General features: G+C 38.9%; 1 protein-coding gene across 2 annotated transcripts in view; it reads right to left on the reverse strand.

Annotated features, from left to right (window-relative positions):
• Positions 1 to 12,609: 12,609 nt before the first annotated feature.
• The window catches only part of LOC133121699 (VPS10 domain-containing receptor SorCS1), a 154,450-nt gene continuing 149,778 nt past the window's right edge, over positions 12,610 to 17,281 (reverse strand). For both annotated transcript variants that reach the window (XR_009708040.1, XM_061231089.1), the window contains exon 27: positions 12,610 to 16,327. Coding sequence is in view for 1 of the 2 variants with exons in the window: in XM_061231089.1 (XP_061087073.1) it covers positions 16,263 to 16,327 (65 nt within the window). In the remaining variant the exon portion in view is untranslated. The remainder of the gene's footprint in view (positions 16,328 to 17,281) is intronic.

The following is a 17,281-nucleotide window of genomic DNA, read 5'->3' on the forward strand; positions in this document are numbered from 1 at the left end:
TATATTTCATCTAAAATGCATATCCACAATTGACACAGCACAGCAGCCTTTTGACAGAATCATTAAAGCAAATCTTTCTTTCAGCATGAGGAATAGCATCGGCCATTGCTGTAGTTCCATGTATTTAACACATATTTGTGTCTGCCAAAATACAAATCCTTAATATTGAACAATACATATAAAATGCTAAAATATTGTGTGTCACAACTTCCAACTGCTGCACCATAACATGTGTATAGAAGCCTGTGCAGTGAATTAGAGTAAGGCCTCACAGGTGCGTATATTCTGACACAGATACTGAAACTGCTGTTTTTAAGGACCAAGCATATACAGTAAGTAACAAATGGAAGCTAGTTCACAAGTCTGAACTGACCAATCGAACAGCCAGAACCAAAATTCTTGTTAACAATCAGCGCTATCTTAATGTTGCTAAAGATATTGGATCTGTGATCTGAGAAATAGCAGGCAGGTTAGACACATTGTTTTAGAAACCTGCTTGGTTGTTAGGGACAGCATTTTGGACCGCATTAAGGGAATCCATGATTTTTTCATTCATTCTGCAGTGCTTACTGACTGAGACCAAGCCAATGTTGCTGGTCTATGAGCATTATGCATTGAAGGATGACTTTCAGAATGATTCACTTTGATGATAAACCTTTCATTGTGGAACAGCACCGGAAACACACAGTGTTGTTTGACGATTACAGGATTTCTCTGCTTATCGCAGATTTACCTTTATTATTTTTCTCATGGAGCATATATTCATAATCCTGACATATCTCCATGATTATTAGTGCTGATTCTGGCACTGTGACCAGCATCAAACAATGGTGGCTGAATAGGAACATGCAGGGCATGTACCCCAAATAAAACAAATAACAGCGTTCTGTAAGAACACCAGCTATGACGCTGTTCTGTCCCTGATATGGTGCTTACTGAAACATCACAAAAAGGCAGCTTACAGTGTTTTCATTTATTTATGTAATTTCTTGCCAGAAAATGGGCACAGTTAGCCTGAATTCATATTTGTTTGTTGAATTGTACGGAAGGTTAATTGCGCAAGCCTGTTGCTTCTTCACCAAAGGCTAAACTTGTGCTAACACGTGTCCCTGCACATTGATTTCATCACACACTAATGATAGCTTTAGGCAGGACATACGCAGTATGTTCATACTTTGTTAATGCATATGTTGTGCAAATTACTTTCATGTTGTCATGGCACGCAACGAAATGCACTACGCTAGGGGGGCGTAATCAGCAGGTTTCCTGCAGACTCATGGGATTATCTAGTTGGAAAAAAAATATCTCTTTGATTTTAACCACATAAATACAATACGTGTATTCCATGGTCATTATATTAGCCAACACGTATGACTTTGATGTGATACCATGAAAAAGAGCCCAGGCATCACTCTGTCTGCTGTCCACTGTCTTTAAGTAGTTCCTGCCACCTCTAATAAACCAAGTCAAAGCTGCATGGCTCAACCGCATATTTGGCAAACATCCTACACTGCGAGTTGTAGAATGCTCAAGAAGCCATTTTGTCTAACAAAAAAGACTGACTTGTTTGAACTCCTTTCGGAACAAAGTAATGGTGTGGTCTGATTAAATGCAAGAGCAGTGAATCACTTCACACTGTGGTTTTCACAGGTTTTATATGTTGATTATGCAGTGAGATATTTTCTTTAAAATACTAAACTCCCCATTTTAGCTTCAGCCAAACACATGCTATGCTATCCTGCTTAGGTAAAAAGTGAAAGCTTGTAGCCAAGAGAGTCAAAGAATCTTTTTTTCATTTTACCTCTGCATTGTACTAAAATAGCAGGTTATTCCATTCCTCTTTTATTCCTACACCTACAGGTAAGTGTTGCAGATTGCTTGATAAATTACCAGATACTATACAATATTATTATTATTATTATTATAAAATGGGAATTAGCCTGGCACTGAGACTATAAACAGGGTAAAATTCTGGACAGGACCTGGACATGACAGTGTGTGTGGCCTCTGGGAGCCTGGAGGTACCCTTTAAAGAGCCCCACACACTTCATCTCTGACCTTTCCCCTCAACCCACCAAGCCATGTCCGTGTTCTCCCTGCCTCTCAGCTCCTCCTGGCCGGAGCGCAACCTACAAGCCAACATCCAGAGGGAACAAACAAGAAAAACATCTCCACCCATCCTTCCACCGCTTAGCTTACTCGATGATAGTTGTTGTCATCATCATCATCATCATCTTCATTATCATCGTTTCTGGTTTATATGTGATGCCTGGACAACCTGTGGGAAGCATATCATTATGCACAGTATGATCCTACAGTACAACCTTTAATAAATAAATAACTGATTCTATTCACCACTTGACTACAGCGCAAAATGTCCTTATCTCTGTCAGCATAAATCACTGTAATGGGCCCTTTACAAATGTGTGGAAAAACACTTCATCCAGACTTCAATGCATTAAGGGCCAAGCCACAATGCCTCGTACTGTGTCACGCTGGTGATGAAATAACCTTTATTTGGCATTATTTTACAGAAAAATTATTCTCTACAACTTCACGACTAACCTTTAAGGCCAGAAACTAAATCTTTTCATGGACAACAGTCCCACCCCCACACGCACATATCCCTCCTCAGCAGTTCACATCCAGAGCTCTGTACTCTAGTAGTTTTGTAGAGATGGCCATTTTAGCGGCTATTTAATTTCTGCATGCCAGATATACATTATCAGAACATTTGTTTTATTGCATTAAATATTTCAATAACTGATATTAATATCTTACCTTAGTAACAAAAGATAGTATGTACATGTATACACTCACCGAGCACTTTATTAGGTTTTTTTTTTTTTTTTTTTAAGACTTTGATTGTGGTAGCCTATCCACTTATTCTGACTGAAAATAGATTTGAGCAGCATATGTATGCTTGTGCTGGCATCTACTTTCCCAAAACAGAACAGAGCTTTTCAATGTCATTTCACTCTCTCAGGAGTTCTGCCTCTGCCACAATATTCATCAGTTGAAATTGAACGTTACGTACTGCATCAAATTAGCAGAACCTCTCTGCCGATCATTAGCACTCATTGCGAGACATTCAATCTGGTCGTTGAATAGAACAAAGCTGTTTATCATCTGCATTCTGTCAGCCATTGTCTTCCCAACATCTGCTAGCGAATATGGGCTAGAGCCAAAACTTCATTATCATTCAATAATTCACACATAGATACAGTAAACAGAGCCGGGTCGAGGCATAGGCGACATAGGTGATCGCCTTGGGCCCTACCTAGCACATGTCAATAACCACAAATTTAACCAATAGACCTATATACATGACTGAGTTTCTATGTGTAACTAGGGCACAGAATCATTAGAATTAATGTAGGCTTATTGTAAAGTGTTACCAAGTATATTAATACAAACTTAGACTTACAGCTGATTAGACCAAGCAGGAGACAATCCCCCTCTGGAACAAGTCGGGGTTAAGGGCATTTCTCAAGTGCTCAACAGCTGTGCCAAAGTTATCATGGCCACCCCACCGACCTTGCGGGTCCCAGTTATGTACCTTAACCTTAACTTGCAATTGATCTCTCAAACGGTTTTTTCAGAAGACGAATCATGGCTGCTCTACCGCATAACGGAAACCTCCTTCCATGTGATCGATAGTTAATAGTGATGTGGTGGTGAAAGGTATGCTCACAGCTGTTGGACATTACCTGACCACACCTTCAGAGAGGAGCTGTGTTGTGCGCAACGCTGCACGATTTCGGTTAGAGTGAATTTTGTTGCTCCTCTTCCTCATCAATTTCTTTTTCCCTTCAGAAAAAGATTGGGTTGCCAGATTGGCCTTTGTAAAAGTTTTTGTTTCTTTTGTTGTTTTGACTAAATAAAAGGCATTAACACAACTTTTCCACTGAGCAGTGGCCACCCCCAGCCCTCTGTCACGCAAAACAAACCTGGCCTGACAGATCTGACGTACAGACCTGCTGATTTCACGTGTTTCTGTGAAAAAGTGTGTCCAGTTGAAAAAGTAACACTTAAGTTTCATGGATTTCTTCATTCCATGCCCATCTAAACCTTATTAAAGTTAATAAAAAAGTATTTTTAAATTGAGATGAAGAATCTCTTATGTGCTGCCGCAATTAATTGAATAACTTTGGTAAAAACAAAGGGAATTCTCTCACTTGTGTCTTTATTTCACACTAGCTAAGCAATTAAGCAAGGCCATGTTTGCTAAATGAAGAATGAACCTTAGTTGATTAGTCACTAACCTATTCAGGTTAAAATCTGTTCAGTGCTTTGGAAAGCAATTAGAATCAATTGTGAAAGATACAGGAGATCTTCCTTGCTTTGTGCTAATGCACACTAGGCTGATGTACTATAGATATAGATACCCATGCCTGGTGGAAGAATGCACATCAAGGAAAAATATATATAATGATGATTCAGTCACTTAATTCAGATAGGTATCTATCTATATATAGGTATCCTATCATATTTTCTTAAGTTAATTAACAAAGCCGGACCTTATTTCAGATTATTTATGCATTCTATTTCAGCATTTGATAAATTACAGTACCATCTGAATAAGGGAATCATTGGTCCTCTGGTAATAATAACAATAATAATACAAAAATCATATACTTTCACATCTGAAAAGGAATTACTCTGAATCACCTCACCTCAAGCATTAACCCCAACTACATACTCCACGAATTCATATTCCGGAGGACAACGTTTCCAGTGCTGCTCGCGTGTATATTTTTACTCTCAAATGTAATCCCATTAAAGCAAATATGTTAGTCATATGTAGCAATTTGACGATGCAGCCATGCGAGAAACAATTTGGCTCAGTAGCATTGAAAAGTGATGTGTGCACTGTGAAACAGGCTACATTTCAATTTGTGCTAATCGCATTGGGAATGTGTAATGCATGTGTTTTCTTATGCTTGGCAACCAAATACATTTTAATAGCAGGACGGCAAACTCTATCTCTCCGGAATAAATGGTAAATATCTGAATATTCTGCAGTTTTGTGAGGCTCACTCAATGTTTCAGTTAATGAGATGCGCATTCTTAGCTGTATTTTAAATTGAGATTCATTTTGAGTTCATTCCAAACAACAGAGCTATCCGGCTATCAGAAAAATGTCAGGACACTGGACACAGAATTGTTTCCTGCAATTCGAGTGTAATATCTAGCATCTCTGGAAGGGAGTACCTCTTTCTGTGTAGAGGCCCCTAGTTGTCACGTTTTTGTCATACATATGCAGATATTCTGCTCCTGGCAACTCAGAAATTCCAATGGTACTTCAGTCACTCATAGTGATTATCTGACTGACAACTGTGCATGTGGGAAGATGGGTTGTCTAAAAGTGCAAGGCAGCCTTCTCCAGGTCTGTGAATGTCCACTGGAGAACCTGTCACCCTCACCTGGAACAGGTGGAGACACGTACTGTCTTGTAATGATAAATTGTATATCACTGCCTGACACCTAGCCCTGCCTGTCATATGGCTGTGTTATTCCCTGACTTGTACAGCAAGTCGATTCTGGCAAGTTTACAGGTTAGTACCATCAATGTTTACAAATGTTGACAGTCTGACGCCAATGTGCATTTTACTCATGGTAGACATCATCAGTTAGGTGAGGGGAGAGTTAGGCTATGACACTAGAATACTGCATCTACAGTCATGCGCATAAATGTGGGCACCCCTGGTCAAAAAGCCTTTTACAATTTATATATAAGTAAACAGAAGCAAACCTGACCACCCCACTGTATACAGTACTGCCTAATTCTAAGGTTATACATCTCCCTGTACAGTAAGGTACAGTATTACAGTGTACAGTAATGGACACTAGACTTGGCTTCCACTGAAAGCAGTAGGACAGTTGTGAAAACCATCACACATTCCATTGTAAAACACACAATGTGATGTATACACAATGCATTGAACACCCTGATTTCCATGAAAGTCAAATTATAGCATTGATCAACACAAACAGTTTTGCCATAATAAAAGTGTCAATCATAGCAGCCTTTCTGAAGGGAAATAATAAAAATGGCAAATATAATTCAATTTTTCTGCAATCAAAGGGAACATTGTGCCCTGTATCAGTATAATTGCATATGGCTATAACAAAACATATCTAGGTCAGGAACTGCATTCCTGTTAGCAAGAGCATTTCCTCTGAAAACAATATTAAGGTAAGGGTAGAAAACACTTATTTGTGTAAACAAGACAGACTAAATGTGCCTCTGGCAGCCTAAATCTCTCCGCGGAGAGTGCTACATTACTTACACACATTTTCACCAGCATTTGCCTGGAACATCGTGTTTCTGAGAGGTGTTTGAGCATGTATCACCAACAAGCAGCACATTTATCAACATAATAAAACAAAACTGAAAGACCGTGAGTAAAGCCATCAGGTTTCGAGGGAGGCACAAGTCGAATGTGATTTTCATTTCATAAGCTTATAGTCTCTCCCACACCAGCACTTGACTGTGATTTGGGATGCTTCCAATGTCAAACCATGCAAACAGCACAGATGTTACTTAGCAGTGTATTAGCCTATTCCCTGTCAATAACACACAATACAACAAACAGAGTTATATGCTTAGTAGGCCTACTCTCTGTTAGAACGATACAATACCTCATATGCCTTATTAAGTCCATACTTTATGGGCCAGTTTCACAGACACACATTAAACCTAGTCCTTGACTGAATTCAATTCTGAATGTTCTCTGTAATGTTTCTGTATTTGTTCTGTATGCTTTCATGTTTATTCTTGTTTATGATTCATTTCCCATAGTACCTGGTTTATGTTTTCCCATTACAGTTCTCTATTGTCCTCCCCTGTTATGTCTACATCTGAATGTTTATCAGTCTAGTCACTCCCCTGTCTGCGTGCCCCACTATTCGGGTGGTTACGGTAGTTTTTCGGGGTTCAACATTTTTTCTAAAACTCGCGATTCTTACTTTCTGCTTTTTCTTGATAGTTAAATGTTGTAAAGCACGATTCTTACTAATTACTACTAATCTAGGTTTTGTACAGTACTAATCCGATTAATACACTTACTGTCTGTCTAACTAACTAACTAACAATCACTTTTATTGGGTAGTTTAGAAATATTCACGAAACGAACTCACTAACGATATCTCTTAGTATTTCTGCACTGTTCTATAACTCCGCCTCCCTATGCTATCCCTGATTACTCGTTTAGTTTCAGCGAAGTGTTCGCACCTGTCTCTAACTATCACTACGTCTTCTAACTATGCAAATGTCTACTCCCTAATCCGGAGCCGTATGTTTTGCATGTTTTGTTTCGTGCATCCAGTCCGCGTTTTCGTCTCCCTCCCGTTATTATGTTATTACCCTATTGTGTTTCTAGATTCCTAGATTGTCACCTTCCCTCTTGTATTTAAACCTCAGTCTCAGTATGCTTCGTTGTCAGAACGTGATCTTGATAAGTGCCGATTGTTTGTAAGCCTTGTTATAGAGATTCTTGAAAGACACCCCTTTGCCTTGACTTCGACTTTGCTTTTGCCCTGTTGTACCTTCGCCCTGTGATTTTCTGGATTTTGACCTCTCGCTTGTTTTTTCGACTATTCTTTTGCTTTTCGTTTTTGGCTGTGTTTTGGATCTCTTGGCTTGTGACTACTGACATTAAAACTACTCTTTTGGATTATCCTGTGGTCTGCGTCTGGGTTCCCTGGACCGTACATAACAGTTCTCCAAACAAAACTCAAATTAGTAGTTCAGCATAGTATAGAAATAAATAGGAACAGTATCTTAATCTGAATCTGGGAAACCACCCCTAATATATATCTATTAAAATGTGGTGTTATACCACATAACAGTATGTACTATACTGCGCTGTATACTACAGGCTTATTGAGTGGTTATTACAACATTAATCAACAGGATCCGGGTAAAAAGGAAGCTAACACTATTATTGTGTCAGCTATTTTCCAGTCAGCTAGTGCACAGTTAGAGCTATGCTCCGTTATCCTTTGTCTCAATGTCTCACTCCTACACCCAAGCTGAAATTTCAGCCCTGGTTTTGTGTCAAAACTTTTTTTCTTTGTTTTCGTAATAAAGAATAAAAAAACAGTACATTGGAGTGTTGAGCGTGAGCGTTCTCTATTTGTCCCAAGTTAAGCAGCTGAAGTGCGCCTCATTGAGTGCCTGTGTGTAAGTCCTTTATCTCTGTACTTAGAACGGGTGCGTGTGTCACTTTAAACCTGCTCTGGGCTGGGGCTCACCAGTCACACCGTTCCAGGGAGAGCAATGGCTTACTCAAGGCAGAGACAGTGGCCTTTCCCAGCATTGCCAGCAGCAGTTTGACATGTCCAGAAATCGCAAACAACTGTTCGCACAAGAGCTGAGGTGACACCGAACCCATTTAGAGCCAGCCGGATTAATCTGATCCTGGACTGAGCGTATGCCTTGACCTGTGTCACTGACAATCCTGGTCTTTGTTAAAGAATAGGAGAAAAAAAAGAGACTATGCTCTCTCTCTTGGTGTCTCTCACTCTCTCTCTAGAGAATAGAGAGAATCTTTATGGAGATTTATTTCTCGATTGGTAGAATCCATTTGGAACATAATATACAAATTATATATTTGTGTAAGTACCGGGCAAAAGTCTTAGGCACCTGTATAACACCTGTACAGAAAAGATTATTTCAAAAATAATTCAATGAAAGGTCATAAATAAACATACTATACATTTTACATTACATTTTAGTAATTTGGCAGAATAGTTAAAAACTGAATCAAATCAATATTTTTTGTGACCACCCTTCGGCGTTAAAACTGCATCACTTCTCTGAGATATAGAACTGCAGGACAGTGTTGGCTAAGACAATCAGCAGGGAGTTGTTCCAAGCATGTTGGAGAACTTGCCACAGTACTTCTGCAGACTTTGGTTGGCTCCTTGCTTCTGATCTCAGACAACCTTAATCAAGTTTTTATGTAAAAAGTAGTAAATTGCTTACAGTAATATGTTACTTTTTAAAATTAAATACAATAATATCTCGGTAAAATCTTTTGGAAAATGAATATTTGGAAATCTCAAATGTGTTATTTTATACTAACACACACACAAAAATAAACATATATATATATACTAAAGTCTAGGGTGCCTAAAACTTCTGCACAGTACTGTATGTATATATATATATATATATATATATATATATATATATATATTTATTCTCTCACAACATACATAAACTTGAAAAGATTTACCATTGTGCAGTACACAATTCAGTTAAACATTAAGGGATTGTCAGTTAGGCATTTACTTTTGTGCAAATTGTGTTTCCTGTGTGTTTGATCCCCATTACTACTTACATTGCAGTATTCAGATGCCATAATTTAACAATAAAGACTGTCATGGGTAGAGTGTTATCTATATTAATTCATCATAGGAAGCTAAACTAGGTCTTAGAAAGAAAAAGTGGAGCAGAAGAGCTGAATAAAAAAAAACATGCAGGTGTATTCATTTATTTAAATAAACTGTTTCCTCAGTAACATTTGCTCCATGAAGCTCAGTCTTGGGTATCACTTCACATGTGACATACACCAACACTGCACTATAGTCGTGTACCAGCCACCTTTACTGCTGAAATCAATGAGTCTGTATTCAAATATCCCTTGGCTTTCACCAGAAAATGTATATGTATGCATAAAATCTGCATGAGAGTGAACGTGTTAGCAGGTTATCCTCAAAATAGCAGACTAACCTTTGAATCTAAATAGTTTTTAATTACATGTAGTTTAATCGCACAGGCAAATATAGTAGAGAAGGTGTATGGCAGGAAGCCCAGTTGGCTAAGCTACCTAGCATTCTAGCAGGTACCTCAGATGAGATTCAGACGTTTGTATTGAGCTCTCCTCTTGAGTTTGATTCTTCACTGAGGCCATTATGCTGCCAAAGTCAGGCTATTAATTTTGGACTCTCTCCAAACCCCTTAATTACTCTGAAATGTTATGGGTAACTGTTGTTTATCAAATCTATGGCAGGTTTTGGGTTTGACTCAAGATTAGAATTGTACAAACAGTATATTAAACTGTCAAGAAAGTGAGCAGCTTTGCTATGGAGTATCAGAGATTTGGTAACCCTCTAAAAAACAAAACAAAATGGTGTACAGGGAACATTTCTTTCCACTGTGAATTGATGAGGATTCTGTATGTCCTATCATCTTTTTCATAGAAATCTCTTGAGTTAGAGAAGTACACAGCTGATGTTGTGACCTTGCCCATGTAGACCTGTTGTTCAACAGCTCTTCTCGAGCTGGGTGTGGAATTAATCATTCTGTTTACAAAGCCTTTCTTTCAGTGGTCAGATTCTATACTAGATGAGTCCAGTCACACACAGGTTAACAAGTGGCTTTCCACAGAGCGGGTACAAATTCATAGGAATAGAAGAAAATATAATACCTGCATACAACACTATTTCAGAAAGCCAAGTATTGTATGCTGGGAAGCTTTGACAGACCATAAATAATACAATGCACACTGTGGCTTGTAAACAGTAATGCACGTGTGCACAAATATCAGCATTCACAAGCACAAAAAAGAATGCATAATGTTCAACCAAACAAAAGAGCATAAGGATGTGAGTATTAATTTAAAATGCACAGCAGAGGGGATGAAAAAAAAGATTAGAAAATGACTTCCTTTGCAAATAATTAGAAAGTCAGCAATATGGTAATGCCTCTTTTGAAACTGCTCACAAAGCTTGGAATCAATCCACAGTCTTATTTAGGACGAAACCATTAGGCGTACACCACGGGTCTGACTACGGAGCAGCAAGGGTACGACCAAAGGCACTGCCCCCAGGAGATCACGAATCAAATAAAGCATTTAATAACTGCAATTAGTCTTAGAGTAAGAGCTAATGAGAGGAAAATGACATTCCCGCGAACACAATGTTCAATTTCACATGCCATTTGTCCTCAGGAGCTCCAGGCACGCCCCGACAGTGTGGCGTCAGCTACGGCAGCGCCCCCTTCTGGCACCGCAGTCACACTGCCCCCTCAAGTGTTCCTCGGCCGTGTGTCTCCAGATCCCCGATGCGCTCTTTCTTTGAGATCCAGGAGGCTAGTCTGTGCTTGCGTGATGACGTCACCCCCTCGGAATGGTGCAGATGAACGTCGGCACAGGGTAATGTAGCCATCCCCATAATTCCCACGATTCCCCAGTTCTTCAGCAGCTTTGCTTCCAACTCATTGTTCATTGTCCAGACTGTTCCTGTCTTCTTGTCGTTTTCCCTTTTTACTTTGTTTTTCACCCCTCATCGATGCAGTTTGTCACTAGAAAGCCGTGATTTATGTGACACCATGGTTGGCATTCTCAGTAGGCCCACGATGTGAATCAAACTGATTGCAACCACAGAAGACAGCAATAGACAGAAATCGAGGTGTTTTGAGATTGCAGTGATTAAATGCAGGAGATAACAGCAGCAACAAATTGCGCACAAGCCTTAAGTGCCTTCTGGGAAGCAGTTCAGCCGTATCCGTGGACATTTTGTTTCTGTTCCGGACACTGAGCGGTCTCAAGAGCTGCGCCATACCTCGAGGTCTCAGCTAAACCCGAGGTCTTCGCGTTGGCCTTCGGTTAATCTCCGGTCTCCTGTGAGCCTCTCCGTGCTCGTCACGTCTGCCTGAGAAAGATTAAAGACTCAATAATTTCACAGCTGCATCCCCCTGCATGGCTAATATCTCCGAATTCCCTGTCTGAACCAGCAGCTCCTCCCTACCTGCTGAAAACCTGCTGAAAATGTTCACCCACAGCAAGCCTGCCTGTCTGACGTGCTCACAGAGCATTAGCATAACGCAGCTTCACATCTCAACCATGATCAAACGGGGACAAAAGACAAAGATGTTTAAAGCTGTTAAATACATGATGAAAGATACAATTCTTCCAAGAAGTAATCTTTTTTTCTGTCTTTATGGTGGTCGTCGTGCCCTCACTGATGGGAAAGCTGAACTGCATAAAGCAGACCATGATGTGGAAGTCTGAATACTGAACGGCAAGAAGAATCCATTTTGTGGATTTTGCCTCCAACTTGCTTCAGGCAAGCAACAGTTTCCCTTAGAGGAAAATAAAATAAGTCTCAAAAGTTAAAGCTGTGTCAAAGGGAGGTTATCACTAACGTTACTTATAAGGTGTTTAATAGGACCCGATTAGCTTTGGTTCAGGACTTTTTTTAGGGAGATTCAGGCGTTGGCACGTTGTGGTTAAGCTTTGCCTCTCTGAATAATTTAAGGCCATTATTTATTCATTTGAAATTTTGACAAAAGTAAGACTAGCGTGAATCCAGTTTGAAAGCTGGGTCAAAAAGCTTTCAGGCATCACTTTTTTCATACATCCAGACAAGCCAGATTTCATCCTGATCAGAGACAACTTGGGAATAGCCTTCATTCTGCATGGTTAAATGGGTTCACCAACATGATATTTCTATAACTCTAGATACAAATAATTCACCATCACAGTCGAAAGTAGATAAATAAAAAGCTCCTAAACCTTTCATGCTAACCCTTTTATTCTGGACGGTTAGCACCCAAGCTAATTTAATGTCCAATGCTGTAAGAAAGTGAAAACACACTTATCATTTGTTCCATTTAATAAATATGATTGCAAATGCAGGAAACAGAAACAATTGCACATGGAACAGAGTTGTATTTCAACAAAAGACTACACATCTAAAATCTGTTTTATATAAAAGCTTTACAGTAATAAAACTTTGTCCTCTACAAAAATAAGCTCACTAACCAGGGTGGAGGGATAGGTAACTCAGACCAGCTCATATTCGTATGCTTTCCTTTGCCTCAGTCATGTGATGTGTTTTAACATGCACGCCAATCTTCTTTTCTCTCACTTCTGCGCCACAGAACAGCTTTCAACAAATAATATGAAAGGTTCTGTGTGTATTTCCTACATTTTCAATTCAAAGGCAGGAGAAAATTGATCTCAGCCCGGTTGCAATATTTTGCATTTTATTCCTTTGGAACATAATTTTGATATTTCGCCACTGGTATTTACCAGATCATAAAGCATACAATATGCCAGGTGGAGTTCATAACTCGTCTCCAAAGTAAATAGTCAGCATATTCCATATCTGTAACCTTTGCACGGTAAATTTGTCTTTTGTTTTATCGTCATTTTTGACAATCAATCAAAAGAAAAGTTTGCGTGTGCTCAGTATGTCTGTGAAGGAATGACATAATGTTGTTTTTTTACTGTACACATTTCTGTTCCGTCATGTTTGATTGACGAGCTTGGTCGTTTAGTCGTTTCTTCAGTCTACAGCGCCTTTAGATGGCCACTGAAGAATGGATCCGTCTGCAGAGCAGTGGTTACTGTGGATTCTCTGGGTGGAGGGCCAACAAAATCCCCACGGTACTGACCCTGAAACCATGCACCTGAAAGATGGTTTACCTCTCATGTCTTCTGATTCCTGGCCCTAACAATACCTGGGTGAATCGGGTCATGGTGCAGTGGGAGAAAAGCAAAACACTGATCATAAAAAAGGTCCATTTTAAACATGCTCACAGACCTCTATACATTTGATTCTATGGTTTATAGGAAATGGTCTACATTCAGTCTCACCACGTTGAAATCTTTAGAGTTAACGAAAATATGTTTTGTGCCAGCCATCAAACTGAGTTATTAATTAGATTTAGCTTGAAATGTGTGCGGTGGAAACTAGAGTGTTCAGAGACAGGGGTTTAGCAGTATAGTACATTATGGGAACAAATATAAGCTTGGTGTCAGCTATGAGATAGAAAGCCTCATATGAATTCTTTTGAATTTGCTGCCTGATTCATACAGCTTCAGGACAAAAATAATAGCAAAATGCTAATATGAAACAGATTTCTGAAGATAGATAAACAAGGAAATATCCATGATCTTTCAAAGACTTGATAATCCCTCGTGGTTTATCTGTTTTCTAAAGAAGACTGCAGGCAAGGGAGGTACATTTAAAAAAAGAAAGAAAAACAAATAAATAAAAAGGTGGCACAGAAATGTCTGGGTTTTTTTCAAATAACATATTAAAATAGAACGGACAGAAAAAACAATTAAATGTAAATATACATATGCATGGGTGAAACAATAAAAAAATACAGTTATCCGGTAGGGTTGGGCAGTATCCAGTCTTTCACACCGTCATACCATCATTGATAAGCAGCACGGTATTCAGGTTTACCATTTCATTAGTAACAACTGAAATGTCAGCATGTTAACACGCTTCTCGCTTTACCAACTGCTTATAATTCACAACATTTACATATGCCTATGTCCCTGCTCCTCAAACCGCGGTCCTTCAGGGCTGAGAACTGCTGCTTTCTCACTGTCTCTTCACCTAGGAGTCAGGTGTGAAGACAGTCTTGCCAATCTGTAGCGCTAATTGTTCAGCTAATTACCTGGGAGGAAAGAAAACCAGGACCGGATATGGATTCGAGGGCCAGATTTGACGATCCCCGGTCTATGATATCGTAAACATTTCCAAAGAAGGCTTGCTTTTGCATTGGTACAGGGGGTTTTCAGACGAAATGCGGCAGTTGATATGTTTGGCTATTCATGCATGAAAGCTTTATGGTGACACTCCGAATCCCCTTCCCTCTGTGGGAAAGATTCTTGTTCATGTGCACTGTATCTGGCACACCCATGAGTAGGCTGCATATTCCAGTCCATGTTTTACAGGCTACTGTAGCGACAGTTTTCAGTTTCATTTTAGCTCAGTCTATTTCCCTGATGAAGAACCATTCTTATAGCTAGATAACTACAGTAAATATATATTGCTCACTAGTGACATGATCTTTTTAGCTAGAGGATTGATTTGAATGCTCGGTTGGTGCAAATAGCACATTGCTGCAGCAGAGTAGCAGTTTCCCATAGAAACTCCATCTATCACGATAAGAGGGCCCAGGACAATGACTCAAATGGATATGAATTCTGTATGAAAAAAATAAAAAATGACATTGTTTTGAGATTAAAATAACACTGTGTATCCTTTAACCAAAGACCAAAACACAGGATGTCTGGTCACCCTGGATGTCAATGGAACAAAACAGAAGGTATGGATTTAATTTCCTGTGTTGCCTTCCTTGGACATCAGCATTGCAGATCATCCCATTCAAATCCTTCGGTTTTTCCTGATAATGTGGTATACTGCCAGGCTGGGGCTGACTCTTATTTTGGAAGCCAAAGCTTAAGCCACAGTCTTACTTCTCTACTACAGTCTAATCTTTTAGGGAGGCGGATCACTTGTAGCATACTGATATTCGTTTCCCCGCAGACATCTCTTGGCCGTGTGTATCACAACGCAATTTCTGAAAACAGTGGCAGTGCTTAACTAAGAGATGCTGTTTAAAGGAATGCTTGTTAACACATGCACTCTAAAAACGGTGCATTCACGGTCTGGACAGTATTGAAATAACACCATAGGTATTATATACCACAGTATACCGGATATCAGCCCAACCCTATTATGCGGTTGTTTTTTTAGTTCTTGAATTGATTTATCTCGTTATACCCCTCCAAGAGTTGTGGTTACAGTATACAATAATATTTTATACAGTTTTCAAAGTGTTTATCATAAATATATGTTTTTGCAGACAGAGCAATACAGCATAATTCAAAGAAAATTACATCAAACCAATAACAGCTAACCCTGCTTCTATCATTATGTGCATTGTTACAAACCCATTTTGAAAAGTAAAAACAAACCAAAGAAATTAATTATGCATTGTGCAATATCTTTTTGCCAAGAAAATACAGACTAAAATATCTCCCTTTCGTTCACAGGTCTTTCATTCAAATATAATATTTCAGTTTAGTTTATGTTAAAACTCGTACATACAGTATGTCACATTCATGATTTACAAAAAATATGAATTTTTTAAATTAAATATATCCTCATGAATAAATAATGTATCACTCTTGTTAGCATTAAAATAAAGCAAAATTATGTAAAAGCCATTTTAGCAAACCACATGGTTTATGTTTACATGCAGGTCTTTCCCCCTAAAGTAGTATCATATGTATTGTATTTTATATAAATAAATGTAATCAAAATGTTTGTATTCATTAGAGAGAGACATATAAAAACCTGTACACAGTTTATTCTGGTATCCACAGAGCACGGTTTGTGTCAGACACGTCCAACATGCACAGGTATAAAGCTAAAAACCTTTGTGTCTGAATGGGTTTCAAGTCCAAAAACACGACTGTATCGACCGTTTGGGTTCCAGAGTTTTAAACGCTGACGTATGTGGGGATTTCCGTTGAAAATGTGATATTCGTGTGAGGTTTAATGCATCCTAGCAGGAGACAGGAGACAAAGAAGAGAGAGAAAGAGGGAGTAATCACCGCCATCTTCTGGAAAACATTCAGAGCATAACATCCTGGGCATTGCAAAATATGCTGAAAATTAACTGATTCTCAATCCACACTGGCATCTCTGTTCAAACACTAGTGCAATTAAAACAGGAATAATCCCTCCCCTATTATAATTATATCATATATGTCTCAATATTTGCATTAGCCTTAACCAAGCTAATGCACTATGCATACCTATTACACCATTTTCAATATAAATATTTACGGGTGGAAAAACCCATTTACAGGTGCATTTAAAGTGTTCATTAAATCACACAATAAATACGTGCTCTTGTTTATTTAATACTTATAAAGAGCAAAATAATATAATGTCCTTCTGAAGTAAAGTACCATTCTGTATGTCAGCTGTAAAAATGAGAGTTGGTGAAAGCAAGTTTGTACTGTACGGATATTCCCTGGATAGGAGGCTCTCTAAAGTCACACTGTGACCGGAAGTCTATGGTTAAAATGGTGGTTAGTTACGCATGACAGATCCCAGATAATCAATACTAGAGGTCCTCCTGTAGCTGTCAACAGAAGAACCTGACTGCTTCCAGGATTAAAACAAAATACAGAAAATCTAACTTTATTGCACAGGGTCCTCAAAGCATATTTACACTGATTCTCATGACTGGGATTCAAATCTCTAAGCAGCAAGCAATAGTTACATGACTACTGTATGCTCTGGCACTGTCAGTCAAACTGTATCCCAGTTTCTGATCTGTAAATCCTATGCAAAATATTTGGTAGGATCAACTCTCAGCTGGACTACTGCCCTTGTACCCTTAGCCAATTGAATGCAAAAATGTCATCAAGTCGGATAAGAGCATTTTCTAAACACTGTACTGAACTCAGACGTGCATTTAAGATGTGTTTAAGCTAACATTTGCCAACAT

Source organism: Conger conger, chromosome 2 (genome assembly GCF_963514075.1).
Source record: "Conger conger chromosome 2, fConCon1.1, whole genome shotgun sequence".
NCBI lineage: Eukaryota > Metazoa > Chordata > Actinopteri > Anguilliformes > Congridae > Conger > Conger conger.